Genomic DNA, 23,357 nt, shown 5'->3' on the forward strand with positions numbered 1-23,357 from the left:
ATGGTGGTAACACCTGGCAGGGTTGCAGCAGCCTCTGCAAGGGAGGGTCAGTTGCACAGTTGCTATTGTATAGGTGGGGAAACTGAGGCACACCCATGGAGGGGGAGGAGTGTGACTTGCCCAGAGCCATGCACCGAGTTCAGGATACAGCACTTGCCACCTTTTGCCATTTTACCACGAGTCTTGCAATAGATGGTTAGATTTTTCTTCAAGTCCCGGCTCCCAGAGTCATACAAGCACTTGAGAATCTTGAGCTTTAATTAATTAATTTTTTTAAAGGCAGGTTTCTGGCCCCGGTGCTTATGCAGAAAAACTTGGAAGCACAACTCTCTAAAGGCTCAAAAAACATGGCAAACAGGGTCCCAGCATTTCTTTGTTTATTAAATCTCATTATGTTTAAGCCAATCTCACCCTTTTTGTGGGCTCGACTCCTGGTTTTTGAACCCCTGGGGCTGGCAAGACAGTGGGAATTCCTGGCCAGATGAAGAAAAGAGAGAGCCTAGCTCTTTGTTGGTGCTGGATGGAGAGCAAGACCCCAAAGTCATTGCATGTCTCTGCGCTAAAACGTACGTGTGTGTGTGTGTGAGAGAGAGAGAGAGAGTGAGAGAGACGCATGTGGTGCCTTGGTGCGGGGGCAGAGGCTGATCATAGCTTTACATCCTCTTGGTCTTTGTAACATCGTCGCCCTGCATTTCAGTTTATAAGCTACAGACACCCGGGCATCATGCAGCCTCTTCTAGGGTGGAGCACGGCAGCCAGTTACACAGGACAAGGCAGAGGAGTTTGGCCTAAGGGCACTGGGCAAGAGGCCAAGGGTCTCAAGTACTTGTGCAGACTGGACAAGCCTTTGGCTTTCATGGTAGCATCTACACTCCACGCCCTGTGGGGCAGGGACAATGTGGTCTGTGTTTGTACAGGGCCTAGCACCATGTACTCCTGGTCTGTGACTGGGCTCCTAGGCGCTACCGTAATACACCTAATAAATAATGTAGAGTGCCTAGTGCCATGCTGTCCTGGTCCATGATTGGGGCTCCTAAGTGTTACCGTAATACACCTAATAAATAATGTACAGTGCCTACCACCATGGGGTCCTGGTCCATGATTGGGGCTCCTAGGTGCTACCATAATACACCTAATAATGTACTGTGCCTAGCACAATGGGGTTCTGGGCTGTGACTGGGATGTCCTGGTGCTACCGTAATACAAATAATAGGAGACCCAGATGAGATTGGGGCTCCACTGGACCAGGCGCTGCACAGACACAGAGCCCGTCCCTCTCCCTCAGAGCCCATGACTGAGACATACAAAGCGGGGGAAGGGGATCCCTGTTTCACGGATGGGAAACCAAGGCCCAGAGAGATCACGTGACTCCCCCAGGGTCACATGGGGTGTCCATGGCAGGGAGCTGAACCTAGATCTCCTGGTTGCCAGCCTGGTGCTGGACTCTCACAGCCCAAACTGCCAGCTTAGCAGCCCTAAGCCATCCCCTCCCTGTCTGGAGCGGAACCCGACGGAGGCAGCCGAGGGCACCATGTTTGCTGAGCACCGGCGTCCCCCAGGCTCCCCCGCCCTGAGCTTAGCCAGTGCTGTGACCTGTCCCGTTGTGTTCCCCTCCCCGCGCAGGGCAGCAAGGAGCGCTACCATTGGCAGGCGCAGAATGTCAAGCACAGCGGGGTGGACGACATGGTGCTGCTGGCCAAGATCAGCGAGGACGCCATCGTGGAGAACCTCAAGAAACGCTTCCTGGATGACTACATCTTCGTATCCTTGCCGGGCTGGGAGCAGGGAGAGCGACGCCGGGAACTTGGAGGATGTGGCAGGGGAGGAGGGAAATGCCGATTGTTCCCTGGCCCAAAGGGACAGCAGTTTGCAAAACTGCATGGGGATAATTGGGAAAGGAGTGGGGGGGTCAAGCCCCAGCTTCCCCAGGATTGGCTGGTTCTGGGTCAGCCCATTGCCAGGGTAACACCTGGAGCAATCGAGGCGTCTCAGGGATCAGTGAGATGCTTTTAATGATCATATCAGTATCGTGACGGATTATTAGTATAATTTGTATCTTGGTAGCGGCCCCAGTGTGTTGGGGTGGACCCAGGCAGAGTGAGAGACAGTCGCTGCCCGGGAGAGCTCATAGTCTGAATAGGCATGACAGACAAAAGGTGGGGAGGGGAAACCGAGGCACAGAGCAGGAATGTGAATGCCCAAAGTCACCCAGTAGGGCTGTAGAGACAGGAATAGAACCCAGGCATGGATGGATGGGACCAAATTCAGTATTTTACTCAGAGAATCCCCTAATTAGAGCCAGTTGGAAAATAGATTTTCTGTCTCACGAAAAATTTGGAGATTTCAGGGTTTTGTTTCATCCCGAATCACGATGAAAAGCCAAAATTTCAAAAAAATTTGCAAAACGAAATTCTGAAGGAAAAAAAAATCATTTGGGGTCAATGAAAACGTTTCATGTCGGTTTTGCTCCTTTTACTTTTTTAAGATAAAATAGAGAAAATTTCAAAATCGACTGTCATTCTGAAACGAAAAATCGGAACTTTTCCGAAAATGTCCAAACGGGATGGGTTTCAGATTTTTGAAACATTTTCCAATTTTTTTCATGAAACTTAATAGAAATGGAGAGGACCGTGCAAAAAACCCTTCAATTTTGAGTAGATGGTGTTTTCTGATGAAAACTGGTTGAAAACTTTCCATCCAGCTCTACCCCTAAACTCTGCCTGGATCCAGGTCTCTCCGAAGCCCCCTTCCTGCTGGACCTGGAAGGCACGTTAGTTACTGCTGTGCCATAAACACACACCCCAGCCTTGAGACTGGATAATGAAACTCACTAGGAGCAAAAGCAAATTGAGAGCCGATCTCACTGCTCCAAAGGAGGAAAGTGGAGTGGAGGTTGATCAACCTGCATTGATGGGGACAAGTAACAGAGCTGCTGCAAATTTCTTCTGTATGTTGAATAATCCTGGGTGCTTTTATTAATGGTGAGGTAGGGAGTTTAATTGTAAACGCAGGGGCTCTTGCTCGTCAGGTACATCTGGCTGATGGGCGGGTTGCTGTGAGGTTGTAATGACCCCTTGCATGGGACTGAACCCACCACAGCGTGTCCCTCCACCACTTGAGTGAAAGGGGGAATTCTGTTAGCTGGTAAGAGGTAGTAGGCTATTACCCTAGAAAGGGACGTGGTGCACATTTTACCAGCAGGTAGCAATGTCCGTGTGTCTGCTGCTGTACAGATTCGGTGTGGGGGTGATTGTGATTGTATGTAGTAACCGTGTGCGGCCCTTTAAATACGGGGTGGGCTGTGTGGATCGGGCTCTGAGGAACCCTGGGTTCTTTTCCATTGCTGTTGTCGCTGGTCGATCCTTATCTCGGAAACCCCAGACGTACATCGGGCCGGTCCTCATCTCCGTCAACCCTTTCAAACAGCTGCCCTACTTCACCGATCGCGAGATTGACATGTACCAGGGAGCCGTAAGTAACGGGGGGGGAGGGGGGAGGAAGTGGGGAAACGGCCCCCAAAACATCCCACCAGGGGTTCCAATTCCACTGTGACCCCCTCCCCGCAGCGGGGGCCGTCGAGTGGGAGCAGGGGTGCCTCTATGCAGGGTAATTATCAAATAGCAGAGTGTGGGGACATGGATTTGATTCAGATCATGGAGAGGGCAGGAGCCATTCAGCAGCAGGCTGGCCTCCCCCCAGCTGGGGGCTCGTCCTCCTCGCAGTCCTGGCTGGGGGTCTCTGCCCTGTTATCCAAACCTTCGCATAGTCCAGATCCCGCCCTCCTCCCCCAGCGTGAGTGTATCCTGTATCTCAGTCTGGGGGACAAGGGAGTGGGGTAACATGGCAGTTCGGGTAAACGGGCATATAGTGTATGCAGCATTCAGGAGACCTTTACTGGGTCCGGTTCTGGGGTCCACACTTCCAACGGGCTGTTGGCAAATAGGAGAAAGTTCAGAAAAACAGCTTGAAGAATGATTTGGTATCTAGAAAACCTGCCTTCTAGGGAGGGATTTAATCTATTTGGTTTACCAAAGAGAGGGCTAAGGGGTGATATGATCATCATCTGTAAGTACCTCCAGGGGGACGAGATTTCTGATAGGACACCACTCTTCAGCAGACAAAGGCAGAGCCATATCCAGTAGTTGGAAGGTGCTGAAGCCAGACAAATTTTGATGAGGAATAAGGTTTTTAGCAGTGGAGGGTAATTGACCCTTGGAACAATTTACCAAGGGACGTGGTGGATTTTCCATAACTTGCTGTCTGGGAATCAAGATGGGATGTTTTTTCTAAAAGTTGTGCTCTAGCTCAACCACCAGATATGGGCTGGATGTAGGAACCGCTGGGTGAGGTTCCCTGGCCTGGGCTATAGAGGAGGTCGGACCCTCAATCCCCTGCACCTCTCCCCTGAGCCAATAACAGGTAGCAACTTCAATCCATGGATCTCTCTGTGCTTTGCAGAGGTGGGTTGGTATTGTTAGCCCCATGTTCCAGCTGGGGAGAGCCGTGGGGCAGAGAGAGGGGACCTGCTCATGCACGGGGGGAGGAGACAGTGGGGGCAGTTCTCCTTTCTTCTGGAGCATCCAGTGATGGGCTGGATGGATCCTGGACTAGATGGGCCATTGGGTTGCACCTCTCTGGCTCCTCCTTGGTCCGTAGAGGTAGATGTGCTGGAGGGTAGGGATAGGGTCCAGAGTGACCTAGACAAATTGGAGGATTGGGCCAGAAGAAATCTGATGAGGTTCAACAAGGACAAGTGCAGAGTCCTGCACTTAGGACGGAAGAATCCCATGCACCGCTACAGGCTGGGGACCGAGTGGCTAAGCAGCAGTTCTGCAGAAAAGGACCTAGGGGTCACAGTGGACGAGAAGCTGGATATGAGTCAACAGTGTGCCTTCGTTCCCAAGAAGGCCAACGGCACATTGGGCTGCATTAGTAGGAGCATTGCCAGCAGATTGAGGGAAGTGATTATTCCCCTCTATTCGGCACTCGTGAGGCCACACCTGGAGTACTGTGTCCAGTTTTGGGCCCCCCACTTCAGAAGGGATGTGGACAAATTGGAGAGAGTCCAGCGGAGGGCAACGGAAATGATTAGGGGGCTGGAGCACATGACTTACGAGGAGAGGCTGAGGGAACTGGGGTTATTTAGGCTGCAGAAGAGAAGAGTGAGGGGGGATTTGATAGCAGCCTTCAACTACCTGAAGGGGGGTTCCAAAGAGGATGGAGCTCGGCTGTTCTCAGTGGTGGCAGATGACAGAACAAGGAGCAATGGTCTCAAGTTGCAGTGGGGGAGGTCTAGGTTGGATATTAGGAAACACTATTTCACTAGGAGGGTGGTGAAGCACTGGAATGGGTTCCCTAGGGAGGTGGTGGACTCTCCATCCTTAGAGGTTTTTAAGGTCAGGCTTGACAAAGCCCTGGCTGGGATGATTTAGTTGGGGTTGATCCTGCTTTGAGCAGGGGGTTGGACTAGATACCTCCTGAGATCTCTTCCTGCCCCAAGCTTCTATGATTCTATGTAGCAGAGTGGGGTCTGCTCCCCAAATGGGATGGAACCCAGGGCCGCCCAGCTCTGGTGTCTCCCGGAGCAGGTTCCAGGCAGATCCCCGGGCGTATGCTGAGCGAAAACGTTGGTTAAGCCTGGCTTGGCTAAGCAGGGTGGGGGTTGGCTGTAGTTTGGAAAAGGGTTTCCCCATCAGTGCCCGGCCTGCGAGGGGGTGCATCCGGCGGGGTGACCCACAAGGAGCCCTGGGAGTGAATCCCGGCTGGGAAAGTCCCCTTCTGCCCCTGGGAGGGGAAGATAATTCCTGAAGCTGGTGAGTCACCCAGGCAGGAATTCTCAGCTGGGAGCCCCGCCCTGCTGCCCGGAGGCCGAGGGGGCGTGTGCGATCCACGCCCTGCTCCAGCAAGGCGAGATCAGCAACTGGATCACCAGTGCCTGCAGCACCCCATCGCCCCTCCCCATGGGAGCTGCCTTGGTCCCAGCCTGCCCCCTCGTGGCAGGTGCAGAGACATTCCCTGCTCAGTATCCTAGATCCCAAGGAGGCATCCCGGTGCTTGGTTTCTTTGCTGATTCAGCAGCAGCCCCCTGTGTTCACCGCAGTTCCCGATTCCCCTCCTGAAAACCCAGCAGCCTTGTCGCTGTCCTAGGGAACTGGGGCGCCGGTAGAGGCAGTGTGCTGAGCCGTGCAAGGGGACCATGCGCCCACCACGCCCCTGATCTGCTGGCGTCTCCTCTCCAGGGGTGCGGCTCGGGGCTCGAGATCTGTGGGCAGATCCGTGGCGGGAGCTATCCCCCGGCGTAGCTGTGGGGGCACTGAGACGGAGATCTAAGCAATGGCTTTGCAAGAGGCCCGGGGAGATCTGGCTAGATCAGCCCACTAGTTCCCATCAAGGCTGTTTCCGGGGACGCAGGCTGGCCTAGGGATGTGCAGGGAGGCTGAGACAGGACTCCTGGGTTCTCTTCCCAGCTCAGCCGCTGACCTTGTGCAAGTCATTTCCCTGCTCCGGGCCTCAGTTTCCCCATCTGTGAAATAGGGGTGGCACTGATCTACCCTCCCGGCAAGGGTTAATTAAGGTCTGTGAAGTGCTTTGAGATCCTTGGGAGGAAGGCAAGGGGGTAGCATGATTTGGGAGACCTCGTCCTCTGCCCCCAAAGCCCTGTGTCATTTCGCGGTCACTGTGTCCCCTTGTTTGCCAAGCGCTCACCAGAGCGGGTGGAACGAAGGGAACCAAAGGTCCCTGGAGCTCTGACATGGATTGTAAGTTCTTTGGGGCAGGAACTGTGCTCGCTGTGTTTGTACAGCCCCCCACCACCACAGGGATCCCAGAATTGGGCTCCCCAGTGCCACCCGAGACAAATAACTAGAGAGCTGGGGTCGCCTCCTGGCTTGGCTCACCAGTGCAATGAGTTGAAGGGGGTCCCAGCCTAGCCACATCTCCTCCCCTGCCACCTCCCTATGTACAAACGTCCCGTGCGGTGGAATAACCAAGTCTCCTGCCGCTGCGTTGGTTGCAGGCCCAGTACGAGAACCCGCCCCACATCTATGCCCTGGCCGATAACATGTACCGCAACATGCTGATCGACGGGGAGAACCAGTGCGTCATCATCAGGTAGGGCGGGGCCGAGAACAGGGGCAGAATCCACTCGGGCAAGAGGGAAGGGGCAGAAGCAGGGTCCACATCTGGAGCCCGGAAGGGGAGGGGGACGGACACAGGGTCCACATCTGGGCATGTGCCAAGTTTTAGCTCTAAGACCTTTCCTGGTGCCCGGGTCACACACCGGGGGCTCTGTGTCTGGCTGGCCTTAGCCCTCCAGCACAATGGCAGAGACTTCTGGGAGAGCCCCTCCCTCCCCCGTCCCCCCATGACAACCTAGCGTCGGTCTCTACATTTTACTGAGGCACGGTCCTGCAGTCCCTGCTGCCAGCCCTGGCAGGGTGGGTGTGGACGCTGCGCAGGAGCTGATGCCTGCTGGGGCAGGTCCCGACACCCACCCTCCTCACCCACGTTCGGGGAGAAGACTCTCTCTCTGGCTAGTTACCAGAGCAACTCCCAGTCATTACTGTATTTATCCTAGTAACCCCCCCTGTGGGGCAGGGCTGTTCCCCCCCAGGCTACAGATGGGGAACTGAGGAACCGAGAGGCTAAGGGACTGACGGAGCAGTGGTGCCCTGACCACTGGGCCATCCTGCCTCCTTTAAAGGAGAGTCGCTGTCTGGCTTCGAGCAGGACAGGAAAACGTAGATGCAACGAACCAGCTTCTCCTCCCAGGCTCCCTGACCTCCAGAAGGGGCTGGGCTAGGGTGGGGTGTCCTCCCTGGCGGGGCGGAGAAGCCAGCGTTTGCCTTTCTCTCTTGCAGTGGGGAGAGCGGCGCTGGCAAGACCGTGGCAGCCAAATACATCATGAGCTATATCTCCAAGGTGTCCGGCGGGGGCCCCAAAGTGCAGGTACCACAGGGTGTGACGGCAGCAGGGAAGCGGTGGGGGACCGGGAGCCTTGGCTGGCTGGGAGCAGTAGGGGTGGGGGTTCCTGCAGGACCGGAGCGGAGCCGATGGCCTCATGTAACGAGCGCCCTGCTTCCCCCCAGCACGTCAAGGACATCATCCTGAAATCCAACCCGCTCCTGGAGGCCTTTGGAAACGCCAAGACCGTTCGCAACAATAACTCCAGCCGCTTTGTGAGTGCCCGGCTCCCAGGGGCTTTGCCAGTCCCTCCTGATCGGGGCACTCGGCAGCACCTGCCGGGGCCTGGCAGACAGCCTGCCCTCTGCCCCCTGCCAGCTGGCCATCGCTGAGCGCTTCACAGCCACTCACCAACTCAGCCTCGCAACCCCTCCCTGCAGCTTAGGGCCATTAGCTGCACTTTACTGAAGGGGAAACTGAGGCACAGAGAGGGAAAGGGACCTGTTACAATGCGTCAGTGACAGAGCTAGGAGTAGAGCCCAGATGTCGGGCTCCCAGTCTCCTCCTGCAATAGCCGCTAGACCCTACTCTGCTACCAAAGCTGGGGACTAGAACCCAGGAGTCCTGGCTCCCAGATCTCTGTTCTACCCATTAGACACCACTCTCCTCCCAGAGCTGGGAACAGAACCCAGGAGTCCTGACTCCCAGCCTCCCACAACCCACTAGCTCCCACTCTCCTCCCAGAGCTGGGGACAGAACCCATGAGTCCTGGCTCCCAGGAGTTGGCTTGACCACCAGACCCTGCTCAGAGGGGGAGGAGGCCAGATGGACCCTTTGCCCGTTAGGCTCCGGGGTCTCGAGCACATCCCGGGCGGGGGATGCTCTGGCGATTCTGCTGCGGGGACCTAGCCTGGGGGTCCAGCTCACCTGGCCTCTCCTCCCGCCCCAGGGCAAGTACTTCGAGATCCAGTTCAGCCGGGGCGGGGAGCCCGACGGGGGCAAGATCTCCAACTTCCTGCTGGAGAAGTCGCGGGTGGTGAGCCAGAACCCCAGCGAGAGGAGCTTCCACATCTACTACCAGGTGCGTGGGGGGGCTGGGATGGGGGGGCAGGGTCTGCGCTGAGCCCAGCCCCCCCCCTGCCGCCAGCGCGTGACCCTCCCGCTCTGTCCTCTCTCCCTGCCCAGCTGCTGGAGGGCGCCTCCCCGGAGCAGCGGGAGAACCTGGGCATCACCAGCCCGGATTATTATTACTACCTCAACCAGTCGGCGTCCTACAAGGTGGACGACATGAACGACCGGCAGGAGTTCCACGAGACGCTGGTATGGGGCGGGGGTGTTTACACAGCCAGATCGGTGCAAGGCGCTCACGTCCCCCCATGGTGTCCCCAGGCCCCCCATCCTGGTGCCCCCATCCCCCAACCCACTGCCTGTTGCCCACCACGCTCATCACAGTGCCCCCAACCACTTCCTGGTGTCCCCCATCTCAGTGCTCCCATCCCCCAACCCACTGCCTGCTGCCCCCCCACCACACCCATCCAGTGCCCCCATCCCCTTCCTGGTGCCCCCCCATCTCAGTGCCCCCATCCCCCAAGCCACTTCCTGCTGCCCTCCACCATCCCCATCCAGTGCCCCCAACCTCTTCCTGGTGCCCCCCATCTCAGTGCCCCCATCCCCCAACCCACGTCTTGCTGCCCCCTGCTTCTGCCACCATAGAGCCCCCAACCCACTACTGCTCTCCATCCCCCAACCCTCATCCTGGTGCCCCCCTGCTATGGCGCTCCCCATCCCCCCCCCAGTGCTCCCCCCATCTTGGTGCTCCCCCAACTCCCCATCCTGGGCCCCTGAGCTCCCATCCCCCCACCACACCCCACACCCATTCCCAGCCTGGCGTCAGCGCTCCCAGCCTGACGCCTTCCCCTGCTCCCTGTCCCCAGACGGCCATGGAGGTGGTGGGGCTCTCCGGGGAGGAGCAGGCCCTGGTGCTGCAGATCGTGGCTGGGATCCTTCACCTAGGCAACATCAGCTTCCGGGAGGAGGGCAACTACGCCGCCGTGGAGAGCGAGGACTGTGAGTGGGGGGGCCAGAGGGCACTGGGGTGGGGGGCCCTGTCAGGGTCTGGCTCAGAGTGGATCTGGAGTGCGGGGGTCTGTCAGGCCTGGCTCTGGGGTGGGGATGGGTGTAGGGGGGTCCCCATCAGGGCCTGCCGTGGGGCCTGGGGGGATGTTGCAGCCTGGCTCGGGACCTGGGGGTGCCCCCTCTGGGGCCTGGCTTGGGGTTGGGGCAGCCCTGTCAGGGTCTGGCTCAGAGTGGATCTGGAATCATAGAATCGTAGAATATCAGGGTTGGAAGGGACCTCAGTGGGGGGGTCTGTCGGGCACCTGATGTGGGGGTGGGGCCTGACTTGTGTGCCCCAGGGATCTGCCTCCATCCTTTGGGGGACCCCACCTTCTCCTGTTTCCTTCCCCCCTCCCATCCTCTCCCTCTGGGGAGGAGGGTCCCGTGGGGATGGGGCTCCACCGGCCCCTCTGGATGTGCAGGGGCCAAGGAGGCCGATACCCCACCCACCTTGGAGGCAGGCGGGAGGGAGAGGGGAGGCGAATCCAGCAGCCGGGGTTGGGGCGAAGGGGGGGGAGCCCTGCTGAGAGGCAGACAGGGTTGGGGTGCTGCCCCTGACACCCTCCCCGGTTACCCTCGCCCTCCCCAGTCCTGGCTTTCCCCTCCTACCTCCTGGGCATCGACCAGGGCCGGCTGAAGGAGAAGCTGACCAGCCGTAAGATGGACAGCCGGTGGGGCGGCAAGTCGGAGGTGATCGACGTGACGCTCAACGCCGAGCAGGCCAGCTTCACCCGTGACGCCCTCGCCAAGGCGCTCTACTCACGGCTCTTCGACTACCTGGTGGACGTGAGTCACCCGGCCCGTGGGCCCCAGCCCTGGCACGCCCAGCGAACCCTCTACACCCGGTGTCGAGCTGCCAAGCTCAGCCGCCGGGCCCCACCTGCTCTCTCTCTGGGGACTTGGTGTCTGATCCCCCTTCACCCCACTTCATCCCGCACACCAGTGACCCTTCCAGGTCTCTGTCACCCCCCCACACACGGGGGCTGGAGTTTTGGCCTGTAATTTTCCAGGCAAGCCCCTGAATTCCTCATCCCCCCTTTCTCTGCTCTGCCCCCAGGCCGTCAACAAAGCGATGCAGAAGGACTACGAGGAATATAATGTCGGGGTGCTGGACATCTACGGCTTCGAGATCTTCCAGGTACCACAGGGCAGGGGCGTGAGAGAGACCATCCTGGGCTTTCGGCTCCCCAGCTTTTGGGGGCTCGGGCCAGCAGAAGAGGAGAAGCATGTTGAGAAGATCTGGGATCCCCCCTCCACCAACCATTTGCAAACCCCTTCTCCCCCAGGGGCTGGGGGTCATGGGGGGGCGACAGACAGCGCGTGAGCTCGGTGCCAAGGATGCCCCATTGCCGCCCTCGGCCCATCTCAGCTCTCTGTGACACCCCCTTCCGCTGCTCTGAGCAAGCCAGAGCCCCCTTTGGTCGCGCTCTGCCTCCCACGGGTGGGGGACCCTCCATGCCGCACGGCCCTGCCCAGCGTGGCCCCTGGGTGCCTGATGGGTCTGTCTGTCTCTCCCCCCGCCTTCCCACCCCGCAGAAAAACGGCTTTGAGCAATTCTGCATCAATTTTGTGAACGAGAAGCTGCAGCAGATTTTCATCGAGCTCACGCTGAAGGCAGAGCAGGTGAGAGGCAGGGGGTGAGGTGGGAAAAGGGAGGGGGCAAGAGGAGGGGCAGGGGCAGGCGATGAGGTGGGAGTGGGGGCAGATGAGGGACAGGGGTTGGGTAAGGGGAGGAATGGGGTGGGGGAGGAGTAGGCAGTGGGGTGGGGGAGGAGCTGGTGTGGGGTGGGAATGGGTGGGGGAGGTCAGCCAATGGGGTTGCGAGGCAGCGTGGCCCAGTGGACGAGGCACTGGGCTGGGGCCCAGGACCCTGGGTGCTGTTCCCAGGTCTGCCATTGACCCTGAGGCAAGATCCTTCCCCTCTTTGTGCCTCAGTTTCCCTTGCCGCCTGTTGCCTACTGGGCCCTTCGGTGTTTGTACAGCGCCTGGCACAGCACAGCCCCCGGCCCTGTTGGAGTCTCTGTGGGCTGTGCAGTCTAAGCACTCGTGTCTGCCTCTGGTGGCCGGCACCTGCAACTACCAGCACCTGCGACTGACTCGCAGCTGGGGGTGCGCCCCCCCCCCCGGAGTTCGGACATGGGCAGAGCCCAACCCCCGCTCTCCCACAAGATCTGGGGCTGCCCCGATCCCAGCCCCCCCTCACAACCGCCCCCCCCTCCCCCCGCAGGAGGAGTACGTCCAGGAAGGGATTCGGTGGAGCCCCATCGATTATTTCAACAACAAAATCGTCTGCGACCTCATCGAGAGCAAAGTGGTGAGCGAGCGGCCGGGCTCCCCCCTTCCAAATACCTCAGGCCTCGGGGGAAGACAACCTGTGTGACCCCTCCCCCAAGCCTGGGACCCCTGCCGCCTTGAGTCTCTGATCCCCACGGAACCTGGATCCCCCTAACTGCCCCCCTCCCGCTTCCTTCTGAGGTGGGGGGGGGCTCTGCCCCCCAATCTCCCCTTTAATCGGGGTCTCCCTGGCGACCTCTCCTAGTCCCCTTCTTAATCAGGGTCTCCCAGCAATGTGGGGGACCCCCCCAGCTGCCCCTTAATTGGGATCTCCCCAGAGCCAAGGGTACCCCCAGTTCCTCTCCCTTAATCGGGGTCTGTTCAGTGCTGTGGGGGAACCCCAAACCCTGCCTCATTGCAGCGCCAGAGCTGCCCAGGAGGGGGTGCTGGCTCTCCTGCTGGCCAGCGCTGGGAGCAGAGGGGCTGGGGAGTGGCGCCCCCTCCTGGCTGAGCAGTCTGGTGTCTCTCCCCCCCCCCCCCCCCCCCCCCCCCAGAACCCGCCAGGGCTCATGAGCATCCTGGATGACGTGTGCGCCACCATGCACGCCAAGGGTGAGGGCGCCGACCAGAGCCTGCTGCAGAAGCTGCAGATGGCCGTGGGCACCCACGAGCACTTCAACAGCTGGAACAAGGGCTTCATCATCCACCACTACGCTGGCAAGGTCAGCGCCGGGTGTGTGCCCTGGGGTGGGCTATGGGGCGGGGCTGGGTAAAGGTGGCGTGAGGGGGGGTGGGGAAGGGATACATTAGGGTAGAGGGGAAAAGGAAGGGGGGTGCTGGGGACAGGGTACAATTACTATAGAGGGGGTGAGGGAGGGGTTGATTCTGGTGGAAGGGGAGGCTGGGGGAGGGGTAGATGGGGTGCTGGGGGAGAGGGATGTGGGGATGCTGGGGGGGTAAGTTAGGGTAGAGGGGAAGGCTGGGGGAGGGGTTGATTCCGGTGGAAGAGGAGGCTGGGGGAAGGGTATGTGGGGGGGCTGGGGGAAGGGTAGATTGGGGGGAGGGGGAAGCTGGGGGAGAGGGATGTGGGGGGGCTGGGGGGGTAAGTTAGGGTGGAGGGGGAGGTTGGGGGAGGGGTTGATTCCGGTGGAAGGGGAGGCTGGGGGAGGGGTATGTGGGGGGGCTGCGGGAGGGATTGATTCCAGTGGAAGGGGAGGCTGGGTTGGAGGGCAAAGGGGGTCAGGGTTGGGGGGACTGTCATAGTTGGGGAGTGGGCTTGGATTGGGGGGGGGAACCTGGTGCTTTGCCCCAGTAGCTGCATATTCTAGGCACCCCTGCGCGTGCCCCAGTCTGGCGCTCCCTGTTCGTGGCTGGCCTGGCTCCGGGCTGGGTCCCTCTGGGGGGGATGGCGGACGTGAGCTCTGTGATGGGGAGGGGATCATTCCCCTCGGGGAGGCTGTGTGAGGGAGCCCCCCCAGCATGCCAGCTCCAGGCTGTTCCCTGGGCTGCTGCCTGAGACCCCGGCTCTCCGGCCCTCAGGTCTCCTACGACGTGGAGGGATTCTGTGAGCGAAACCGCGACGTGCTCTTCACCGACCTCATCGAGCTGATGCAGAGCAGTGAGCTGTGAGTGCCACCTCCCCGGGCCGGGAGGGCAGTGCAGGCCAGTGGTTAGAGCAGGGGGGCCTGGGAGTCAGGACGCCTGGGTTCTATCCCCAGCTCTGCTGCTTTAGGACGTAACGCTGATAAGTGCTGAATGTTTTCATTGCTTTGGGTTATGTATCCGTTACAATTACCCTGCCCTGGAGGCGGCCCTTGGGGGTGGGGGGGGGATGGCAGCCCCTGGCCCCGCTGCTGAGGAGACGGCTGAATGGCACGGTGGGTTTTATGCTGTGGACGCTCGTCCCCTTGGACCTGAGCTGAGGCCCAACAAACTCGTCCCATGCTGGGTTGCTCCTGGGCTGGCCTCCAGCTGGCGACGGAGAGGGCAAAAGGCTCCATATCCCAGCCAGTCCCTCCCTGCCCCACAGGGCACTGACATCATTTCCCTCCCTCCCCACCTTAGCCTCTTCATCCGAGACCGCTTTCCTGAGAACATCAATGCCGAGAAGAAAGGGCGCCCCACCACAGCTGGGAGCAAGATCAAGGTACCTGAGGGAGGCTGGGGGAGGCAGCCCCGTCCCTTCCCAGCATGGAGATCTCACTGCTTCATCTCTGGGCCTCCCCCCGGCCGGTTGGAGCTGTCGGGGGATTATTCTGGCTCCTGTGCTGGAGGGGCTGGGGCAGCTTCGGGAGCTCCACTCGGCAGATTTCCCCCTCACCGCTCGGCTGGTTTTTGGCTAATGATGCTCAGCTGTCTTATCCCCCACTGCCCCCCCCCCCCAACCCTCCTACAGTTTCCATTGGACACAGGATGCCTAGCGCTGCCAGACAGCGGCTGCGCCCCACCCCAGAGCTAGCTGCATTTCAGCGATCCCTGGCTGGGCCTTTTAGTAAGGGAGAGGGGTTTGAGAGATTGGGGGAGGTGCTATCGAAACATGGGACAGTAGATCTGAGCTTTATTATAGTACAGGGGAGTCGCATCATATGCGAATTCAACTTACACGATTTTAACTCTACGCGCTCGGCAAAAAAAAGAAAAGAAAAGAAAAATAACAATTTAAATACTGTACCTGTAGTGCGGGCGATTCCGCCCGCCATTACACGCAATGGTAATTTTGACTATACGCGATTTTCGCTTTACGCGCTGACTTTAGAACCTAACCCCCGCGTACGATGCGACTCCGCTGTAGCAGTGGGATGTCTCTGTCATCAGAGGGGTAATACGGCCGCCCATCACCCCGGTATCTGAGTGCCTAGCTCGGCAGCCATATTAGCTGTGACCCCATTTAAAGGATGAAGGGGGGAAGGGGTGGATGGAGGTGGGGAGTGCGGGTGGGGGGTCCGGTTACCATAGAAACCCTCCATCTTTTGGGGCTTAAGTTGGTTTGTTCCTTTGAAGAAACAAGCAAACGACCTGGTGAGCACCCTGACGAAGTGTACCCCCCACTACATCCGCTGCATCAAACCCAACGAGACCAAGAGACCCCGCGACTGGGAGGAGAGCAGGTGGGGGCCACGAGCCAGGGGCTGCTCCGCCCTTCCCCCTTGGGCAGCTGCTGTTCCTGCCCCCCAATCCCCTCACTCCCAGCCTTTGGCCATTCCACCCTCGGCCCCCGGGGCGTTTCCCCTTCATTCCTTTCCAGACTGTTCCCTGCTCTGTAGGGCCGGTCGGTCTCTCCAAGTGCCTCCAGCTCCCGGCTCTGGGGGCGGCTGGGCCCTCATCTCCCTACATGGATGGGATCTGCTGCCCAGCCAGGAGGAGACAGGTGGGGGAGCAGGGTGTCTGGTTACCCTTCCCTTGCTCAGACCTGTCTCTCTTCCCCCTCCGGCTTCCTCCAGGGTGAAGCACCAGGTGGAATACCTGGGCCTGCGGGAGAACATCCGGGTGCGCCGGGCCGGCTACGCCTACCGGCGGCTCTTCCAGAAGTTCCTGCAGAGGTAGGAGCCGCCGTCCCATGGGCCGGGGAGGAGATGGGGCACAAGCCTCGGCCTGTTGCCGCTGCCGCTATGGGAAGGGGCACCGGGGGGAGGAGACGGCGTCCCCCCTAATAGGGAACCAGGAGGGAGGCAGGTATGAGCCATGCTGACGCAGGGGTCCTCCCCATGGCTGCTTTAGTGGCCCTGGGTCACCTCTGCCCCCCGTGGCTGCTCCATGTCAGAGGCAGCTGAGGCTGGAGCCCCGCAGTGGAGAGGCTCGTGCTATGGGCTCTGGAGGCCCCCGGTTCGATCCCAGCGCCGGGGGCCAGCCCATGAGGGTGGTGGCTGCTCTGATGGCTTGTGTGATGCCACGTGGGCTCAGTAGGGAGGCTCTGGTCCAGGAACCGTGCCGGGGGCAAGGCCAGGGTTTCCCTGCATCGCACCCCGTCTCGCTGGATACCCGGGGGCTGCCCCTGGAGGGCAGAGTGCCAGCTGCTGCCTCTGGGAGATGTCCCTCCACAGCTTCTCCCCCAACCCCCCTGCTCTCTTACTGAGCCCCTAGGACAACCTGCCGTCCCCCCTCTCTCCCCCCAGGTACGCCATCCTCACCCCCGAGACATGGCCTGCCTGGCGGGGGGACGAGAAGCAGGGCGTGGTGCACCTGCTGCGCTCTGTCAACATGGACCCAGACCAGTACCAGCTGGGCCAGAGCAAGGTCTTCATCAAGGCCCCGGAGTCGGTGAGTGGGGGGGAGAGTCCCTGAAGTTGGTTGTGGGGGCGGGGAGAGGCCAATGGGAGAGGCAGTCCCTGGAGTCGTGGAGGGGCCAGACCCTGAAGTTGCTGAGTGGGGGAGGGGGACTGTCACTCTGCAGAGCAGGGGGCTGGCTCCAGTTGGGGATTAGGGAGGCTGGGCCTGGCGTGCATTTGGGGGCGGGGAATCACCTGGCAGCCCCCCTAAGCCGGTGCTCCCTGCCCCTACAGCTGTTCCTGCTGGAAGAGATGCGGGAGCGGCGTTACGACGGATACGCCCGGGTCATCCAGAAGGCCTGGCGCAAGCATGTGGCCGTGCGCAAGTACATCCGCATGAGGGAGGAAGGTGGGTCCCGTGCACCGCCCCCTCACACCCTCTGGTTGCCCAGCCCTGGGGAAAAGCAGAATCGGGCCCGGCCACCTCCAGCCACTGCTTAGATATCAGGTGCATTACGGTAGTGCCTAGAGGCCTGAACGGAGAGCAGGGCCCGGATGTGCCGGACGCTGCACGGACCCAGGGCTGGAGACGGTGCCTGCAGCTTGGCACTCACACGCTGAATAGACCCAGGCTGGGAGAAAGGACGGAGCATTGCCCTCGCTTTCCGGTTGGGGAAACTGAGGCCCGGAGCTGCAGTGACCTGCCCAGGGTCATCCCCAAAACCCATCCCTCCTTCCTTGTGCTCCTGGAGGTGGCAGCGATCCTGAGGTTTCCCCATTGAGCGATGCAGCCATCCCCTCCATTGGTCGCTGTGCATGGGGGGGGGCGCACACAGGTACACCGGCCTGGGTAAGCCGGCATGACCCCCATGCTCTGAGGCTGGGCCAGAGGTGGCTCCTGTTGGTAAGGGATGGACTCCAGGCAAACTGAGAGTGCCTGTGCGTGGGACAAAGGCGTACGGGCTTGTCCACCATGGGAAACTGCCCCCCCGGTAACGTTTAGGTGTACATGTGGTAGTGGGTGTAAATTGAAAGTGGCCCCACCAATGCCCCATTACCCTCCCCCCCCCAGCTCCGCTATTGCTGCCTCGATCAGTGATTGCGGACTAAAATTTGTCCCCCCTGGGACACCAGCTGGACCGGGTAGGACAGAGTCCAGTTCTGGTGCCCACCCCTTGAGAAGGAGGTTAGTAAATTGGAGAGGGGCCAGAGAAGAGCCCCGAGGAGGATTAAAGGATTAGAGTGAGAGACTCAAGGAGCTCAATGGATTTAGCTTAACACAGAGGGATAAGGGGCCACTGGATCCCAGTCGCTAATTACCTACGTGGGGAACAAGTCTTTAAGAACGGGCTCTTCAGTCTAGCAGAGAAAGGTTAAACACGCTCCAGGGGCTGGAAGCTGAAGCGAGACAAATTCTGGCCGGAAAGGACACGTAGGTTTTCAGCAGTGAGAGGAATGAACCCTGGGCTCAGTTTCCCCAGGGTCCGGGGGATTCGGTATCGCTGACAATTTTTCAATCCAGATCGGATGTTGCTCTCTGAGCTCTGCTTCGGGAGTTAGCTGCGGGCAGGGCTCTGGCCGGTGGTGGCCAGGGGGTCGGACTGGCTGGTCACAATGGTCCTGTCTGGGACCTGAGTCCAGCACTTGGAATCCATCCCCATGTGGACGAGGCCTGAGTCAGAGTCGGGGTGGGGGGGAAGGGATACACCCCGCTCGTCAAGGTTTAACAAGGTCTGACTCCGAGTGCCCCCGTATCTCCCCCTCCCAAAGCCTCCAACATCCTGCTGAACAAGAAGGAGCGCCGGCGCAACAGCCTCAACCGCAACTTCGTGGGCGACTACATCGGGCTGGAGAGCCGGCCCGAGCTGCGGCGCTTTGTGGGCCGGCGCGACCGTGTGGACTTCGCCGACACCGTCATCAAGTACGACCGGCGCTTCAAGGTGAGCGCGGGGCCCTCCGGCGGCCCCCTCTGTTGCCCACAGCAGGACTGGGCTCTGCTCTTCTCCCCCACCCCCAGCTCCCCTCCTCCTGCCCCAGGGCCAGGCTCTGCTCTCCCCCTGCACCGGCTCTCTGCAGCCCCCCCCCCAGCCTCCCTCTTCCTGCCTGTGGGCTGGGCTCTGCTCCCCCATTTCCTCTCAGCCCTTCCCCCTCCACCTCCTCCCCACTTTTTTTGCCCTCCCCCAAGTGCTTGTCTCCATCCTACCCCAGGCCACGCACCAATGTGTGCTGCCGCCCCCCAGGCTCTGCTGGGCTTGCCCCACCTCCCCCTCAGCCCCCCGCACGTTCCCTGCTTCACCTCCCTGCCCCCCTTGGCTCCCCCCCGCTCCTGCTTCCCTCCATTGGCCCCCTGCTCAGCCCCTCTCTCCCCCCACGCAGACGGTGAAGCGGGACCTGATCCTAACGCCCCGGTTCCTGTACCTCATCGGGCGGGAGAAGGTGAAGCAGGGACCCGAGAAGGGGACGATCAAGGAGGTGCTGAAGCGGCAGGTGGAGCTGGAGAGGATCCAGTCGGTGTCTCTGAGGTAGGAGCCCGGTGGCTGTCCCTGGGGGCTGGTTCGGCCCAGCCCTGTCCCAGCTGCAGGGGGGCTGGGGGGCCAAGCCCCACTCCGGGGGCTGCGGCACCAGGCTGCTGTGCTCAGCCAGAGCCGCCTCTCACGCGGCCAGCACCAGGCCTGCTCTGGAGACCGCTCTGCTTCGTGCACCGCCCCCAGCTGGCTCCGGCCTCGGAGAGAGCGTGGGGAGTATGCCTGCGGCTGACGCAGCCTCTGCTTCCCCCACCCCCGGCAGCACCTTGCAGGACGACTTCCTCATCGTCCACGAGCCGCAGTACGACAGCGTCCTGGAGTCCGTCTTCAAGACGGAGTTGCTGAGCCTGCTGTGTAAACGCTACGAGGAGAGGACCCGCCAGCAGCTGTCCGTGAAGTTCAGCAACCAGTGAGTCCACGCTGCCGCCAGCAGGGGGCCCCGCTGGGCAGAGCTGGCCCAGGCCGCAGTGTTTGCTTATTAGCAGGTTGGGGGGGGAAGGGGCCGGGAGAACCCGGACTCCTGGGTTCTTCTCCCTGCCCTGGAATGAGGGGTGCTTAGAGCAGGGGTGGCTGGGAGTCCGGACTCCTGGGTTCCATTCCCAGCCCTAGGAGGGGAACTATTCCTATTAACTATCTACCCATAGAACCTTGCAGCCCCAGCCATGGACTACGGCGCTAGGCGCTGTACAAACAGAGCAAAGAGACAGCCTCTGCCCCAAGGAGCTTACAGTCTGAAAATGGGGTCTAATTAAAGGGGGGGGAGATAGTGGGGGAGTGTCAGGACTCCCGGGTTCTATTCCTGCCCCTGTGTTGAGTGCAGGCCCCCGGTTCGAGGTGGGGGCTGGGTCTCACATGATCTCCCAACTCACCTTGGCGATGTGCGGCTGGTTGCTTGGTACCGGTACCAAGGGCTGCCTGGATCCAAAGCCACAAAACTTCCTCGAGCCGGGGCCTGGCTCTCGGTCCCCCTCCCTGCGCTGGGGCCCCTATGGGGTCCTGCTGAGCCCAGTGCTTTCCCGTCTGCTTATCTCAGCCTCTGGTTTCACTCCCGCTCCGTTCTCTCTCCCAGGCTGCAGTTCAAGGTCAAGAAGGACGGCTGGGGCCCCTGGGGGGCAGCAGGCTCCCGCCAGATCCAGTTCCAGATCTGCCAGGGCGACGTGGCACTGCTCCGGAACAACGGGAAGGTGCTGATCGTCAGCATCGGGCCCGGGCTGCCCAGGAACGCCCGTGAGTGTCTGCGGGCAGCGGGGAACGGGCTGCAAGGAGCAAGCCCTAGCTGCTGGCTTTCTCCCTCGGCTCTGGAGGGGGCAGAGTCCCGCTGCGGATGGGACCTGATCTCGAGCGGGCAGAGCCCTGGACACGACTCCTCAGGGGACAACCCTGCCCTGGGGGTGGGGGGAAGGGAGCTGAGGGAGGGCTAAGGGGAAGAGCACGCGGGAGGGCTAATCGTGGTCGTTCCCACTGCAGGGCCCACACGGAGGGATACCAGGAAGAGCAGGTACCTGAACAGCAGCAGCATCGCCGGCCGGAACTACCCCCCTGTGGCAGGTACAAGGCTCCTCTTGCAGCATGGGGGCGGGCTGAGGGGATCGCTGGGGCAGGGCTGGGGGGATCGCTGGGGCAGATGAGTCCCAAGCATCCCATCGCCCCACATGCACCGTCAATCACCCCACCGGGGGGGAAGGAGATCTGGCCACAGGGTGCCTTCCTCACCGTGCCCACAGGGCCAGCTCGGCTGCTTTCCAAGGGGGCCTACAGACACCCCACCCAAGCCCCAACCCCCAGGAGCTGGACTCCGGCCAGGGCCATGCATTCAAGGCTATCGGGGCACATCCTCCCCTTGGTCAGCGCTGCCTGGTTGTACAGCACAGGAAGGGTTAATAGAGGTTCGGCGGTCGCAGGTCATCAGCTGCTCTCTTCCCTTTGGGGTCAGTAGCAGGTACAGCAGAGGAGGCCCCAGGAGGTGCCCGGAAATGAAAGGGTTAATTCTCTCTCTCTCACACACACACACACACACCCCACACCCCACCCCCCACCCCCCCGGGCCAGGGAGGGTTCCCGATGCAGGATGCCTGGGTTCCTTCAGCTCCAAGTGACTCTCTTTCCCCCCCCCCCCCCCCCTTCCAGGCAGAGAGAAGAGCGACACCAGCCGGCGTAGCAGCCCTGGCTCCCGGGCCCCTCTCCAGCACCGTCTCTCCATTGCCCGGCAGGGCAGCATGGAACAGCCCACCCTGCCCAGGCATGGAGCCAGCCCCAGGGCCAAAGCCTTCCCTGCCCAGCTCAACCTAGACTTCATGAACGTGCCGGACCAGGGCGTGGCCGGGTAAGTGCCCCAGGGTGCTGGGTCAGGTTATGGGGCCCTGGCTGAGGGTTAACCCCGGACAAGTGGGAGCCAGTCCCCAGCCCCAACCTGGCAGCAGAAGCCAGTGGTGCAGGGAGACTCCAGCACCGAATGCCTCCTGCTCCCCCTTCCTTGAGCCAAGCCAGGAGCCTGAGCACAGCAGCCCCCTGCATGAATCACAGCCCTGCCTGGCCCAGCTGTGGCCTTTGCGCCTCTGCTGCCTTCTCCTGAGCTGTGTGTTTGGCTTCCCCCAGCACCCGCTAGATGGCAGCCTCACAGAGCCTGGCTTGCTCCGGGCTGGGCTAGTCCAGAGGGGACGGGAGAGGCACTGCCTTTCCCCTCGCTGGTGCCAGGCAGGGGTGCTCTGCCTGGGAGGTCCCGAGCCTGCCCCAGGAGTGAGCCCTGGCTCCTAAGGGCTCTGCTGCAGGAATGCTCTGCCGGAGCACCTCTGGGTTTAAAGCGCCTGCCCCTGCAGGCTGCCGAAAGCCCCCACAGGTGGAGGAATGCAGCGGGCTGATCTCCTCCTCCCTTCTCCTTAGCTGGCAGCGGAGGCTCTCCAAAGAAGCCAAGCCCATCCCCGGAGGCGGCCGAGCCAAACCCAAACCCAAGCCCAAGCCCCAGCCGCGCCTGCCCCAGTGCCGCGCCCTCTACGCCTACGATGCCCAGGACACAGACGAGCTCAGCTTCAATGCCGACGAATACATTGAACTCATTAGAGAAGGTAAGCGGACTCCCCCCACCTGCCCCTGGACCTGCCCACCCCTCCTCCAGCAATGGGGGGAGGCAGCACGGGGCTGTACTCCTCAAAGTACAAAGGTTAGAGTAAGGGCTGAGGAGGGGTGTGACTACGCTGCCACAAAGGGGATTGGGAGCCAGGACTCCTGGGTTCCATTTCCAGCTTTGCTCCGATCACTGAAGCTTGGGAACCAGGCCTCCAACTCCCACATCTCCCTCACCCGGCTTAGGGCGTTGGGCCCCCTCAACTTGTCAGTGCAAAGAGATGCTGCCCAACAAGGTTAAAAAATACCCCAGCGAGAACTTTACCCGTCACGGGAGCATGTGTAGCTTAGATTGGGGATTGGGAGCCAGGACTCCTGGGTTCCATTTCCAGCTTTGCTCCGATCACTGAAGCTTGGGAACCAGGCCTCCAACTCCCACATCTCCCTCACCCGGCTTAGGGCGTTGGGCCCCCTCAACTTGTCAGTGCAAAGAGATGCTGCCCAACAAGGTTAAAAAATACCCCAGCGAGAACTTTACCCGTCACGGGAGCATGTGTAGCTTAGATCCCTCGGCACCGCAACCTCTGAACCTTGCTCCCCCTCCGCTGCATGGGGCAAGCTAAGGAAGGGATGGGCAGACACCAGCCCCCCAGCAATGCCGTGCTGAGGAGGGGGGTTTGCATGCCCAAGCAGCTGGCCTGGTGCTCCTGGCTGACAGCCCCCAACTCGGGCACTCAGTGCTGGGTGCAGCTCTTAAAGCTACACTGGATGATGATGATGATAATCTCAGCTGAGCTCCTGTGTAACACAACTCGCGTCACGCTAGGCCCAAATTCCTCTTTGAACTAGAGTGTAGTTTTTAGAGCTGTCACGGTTCAAAACGAGCAGCTTATTTCCAGTCAGGTTTTATCTAGCTTCCAGCTGCTGGCTCTCCTGTCTTTTGCTGCAGGGTTAGAGGTGCCTACTATCAGAAATCTCTCCCCAGTCTGGACCCGCAGCCTGACCACGGGCCCCGCGTGTAATCACTACCAGGCTGACTGGGTAGCATTTTATCCATACTTTGCAATGCAAGCACCCGTTCTTGGTATGACGTGGATGCGGCTGCTGCCCCATCACACTTGAGACCAGCTAATGACAGGGTTGATCAATCTCTCTGTACAGCCGGTGGTGACTGCTGCCTGCCCTCTTTTCCTTTTCAGACCCCTCAGGCTGGTGGCGGGGCAGGATACGGGGGAAAGAAGGGCTGTTCCCCGGGAACTATGTGGAAAAACTCTGA

The 23,357-nt window shown here is 60.5% G+C and overlaps 1 protein-coding gene across 1 annotated transcript; it reads left to right on the forward strand.

Moving 5' to 3' along the window:
• On the forward strand, nucleotides 1–23,357 carry LOC135892630 (unconventional myosin-Ie-like). The gene is made up of 28 exons (XM_065420427.1): nucleotides 1–6; nucleotides 1,624–1,761; nucleotides 3,382–3,471; nucleotides 7,016–7,110; nucleotides 7,860–7,947; nucleotides 8,088–8,177; nucleotides 8,852–8,983; nucleotides 9,088–9,222; nucleotides 9,837–9,969; nucleotides 10,607–10,803; nucleotides 11,075–11,155; nucleotides 11,554–11,640; nucleotides 12,245–12,331; nucleotides 12,846–13,013; nucleotides 13,831–13,916; nucleotides 14,356–14,437; nucleotides 15,292–15,398; nucleotides 15,732–15,830; nucleotides 16,404–16,548; nucleotides 16,791–16,905; nucleotides 18,267–18,436; nucleotides 18,873–19,018; nucleotides 19,284–19,430; nucleotides 20,091–20,248; nucleotides 20,489–20,569; nucleotides 21,149–21,344; nucleotides 21,902–22,083; nucleotides 23,281–23,357. The coding sequence occupies exons 1-28, from the start codon at nucleotides 1–3 to the stop codon at nucleotides 23,355–23,357; spliced, it is 3,318 nt and encodes a 1,105-aa protein (XP_065276499.1).

The sequence above is a fragment of the Emys orbicularis genome, chromosome 20, assembly GCF_028017835.1.
Source record: "Emys orbicularis isolate rEmyOrb1 chromosome 20, rEmyOrb1.hap1, whole genome shotgun sequence".
NCBI classification, from domain to species: domain Eukaryota; kingdom Metazoa; phylum Chordata; order Testudines; family Emydidae; genus Emys; species Emys orbicularis.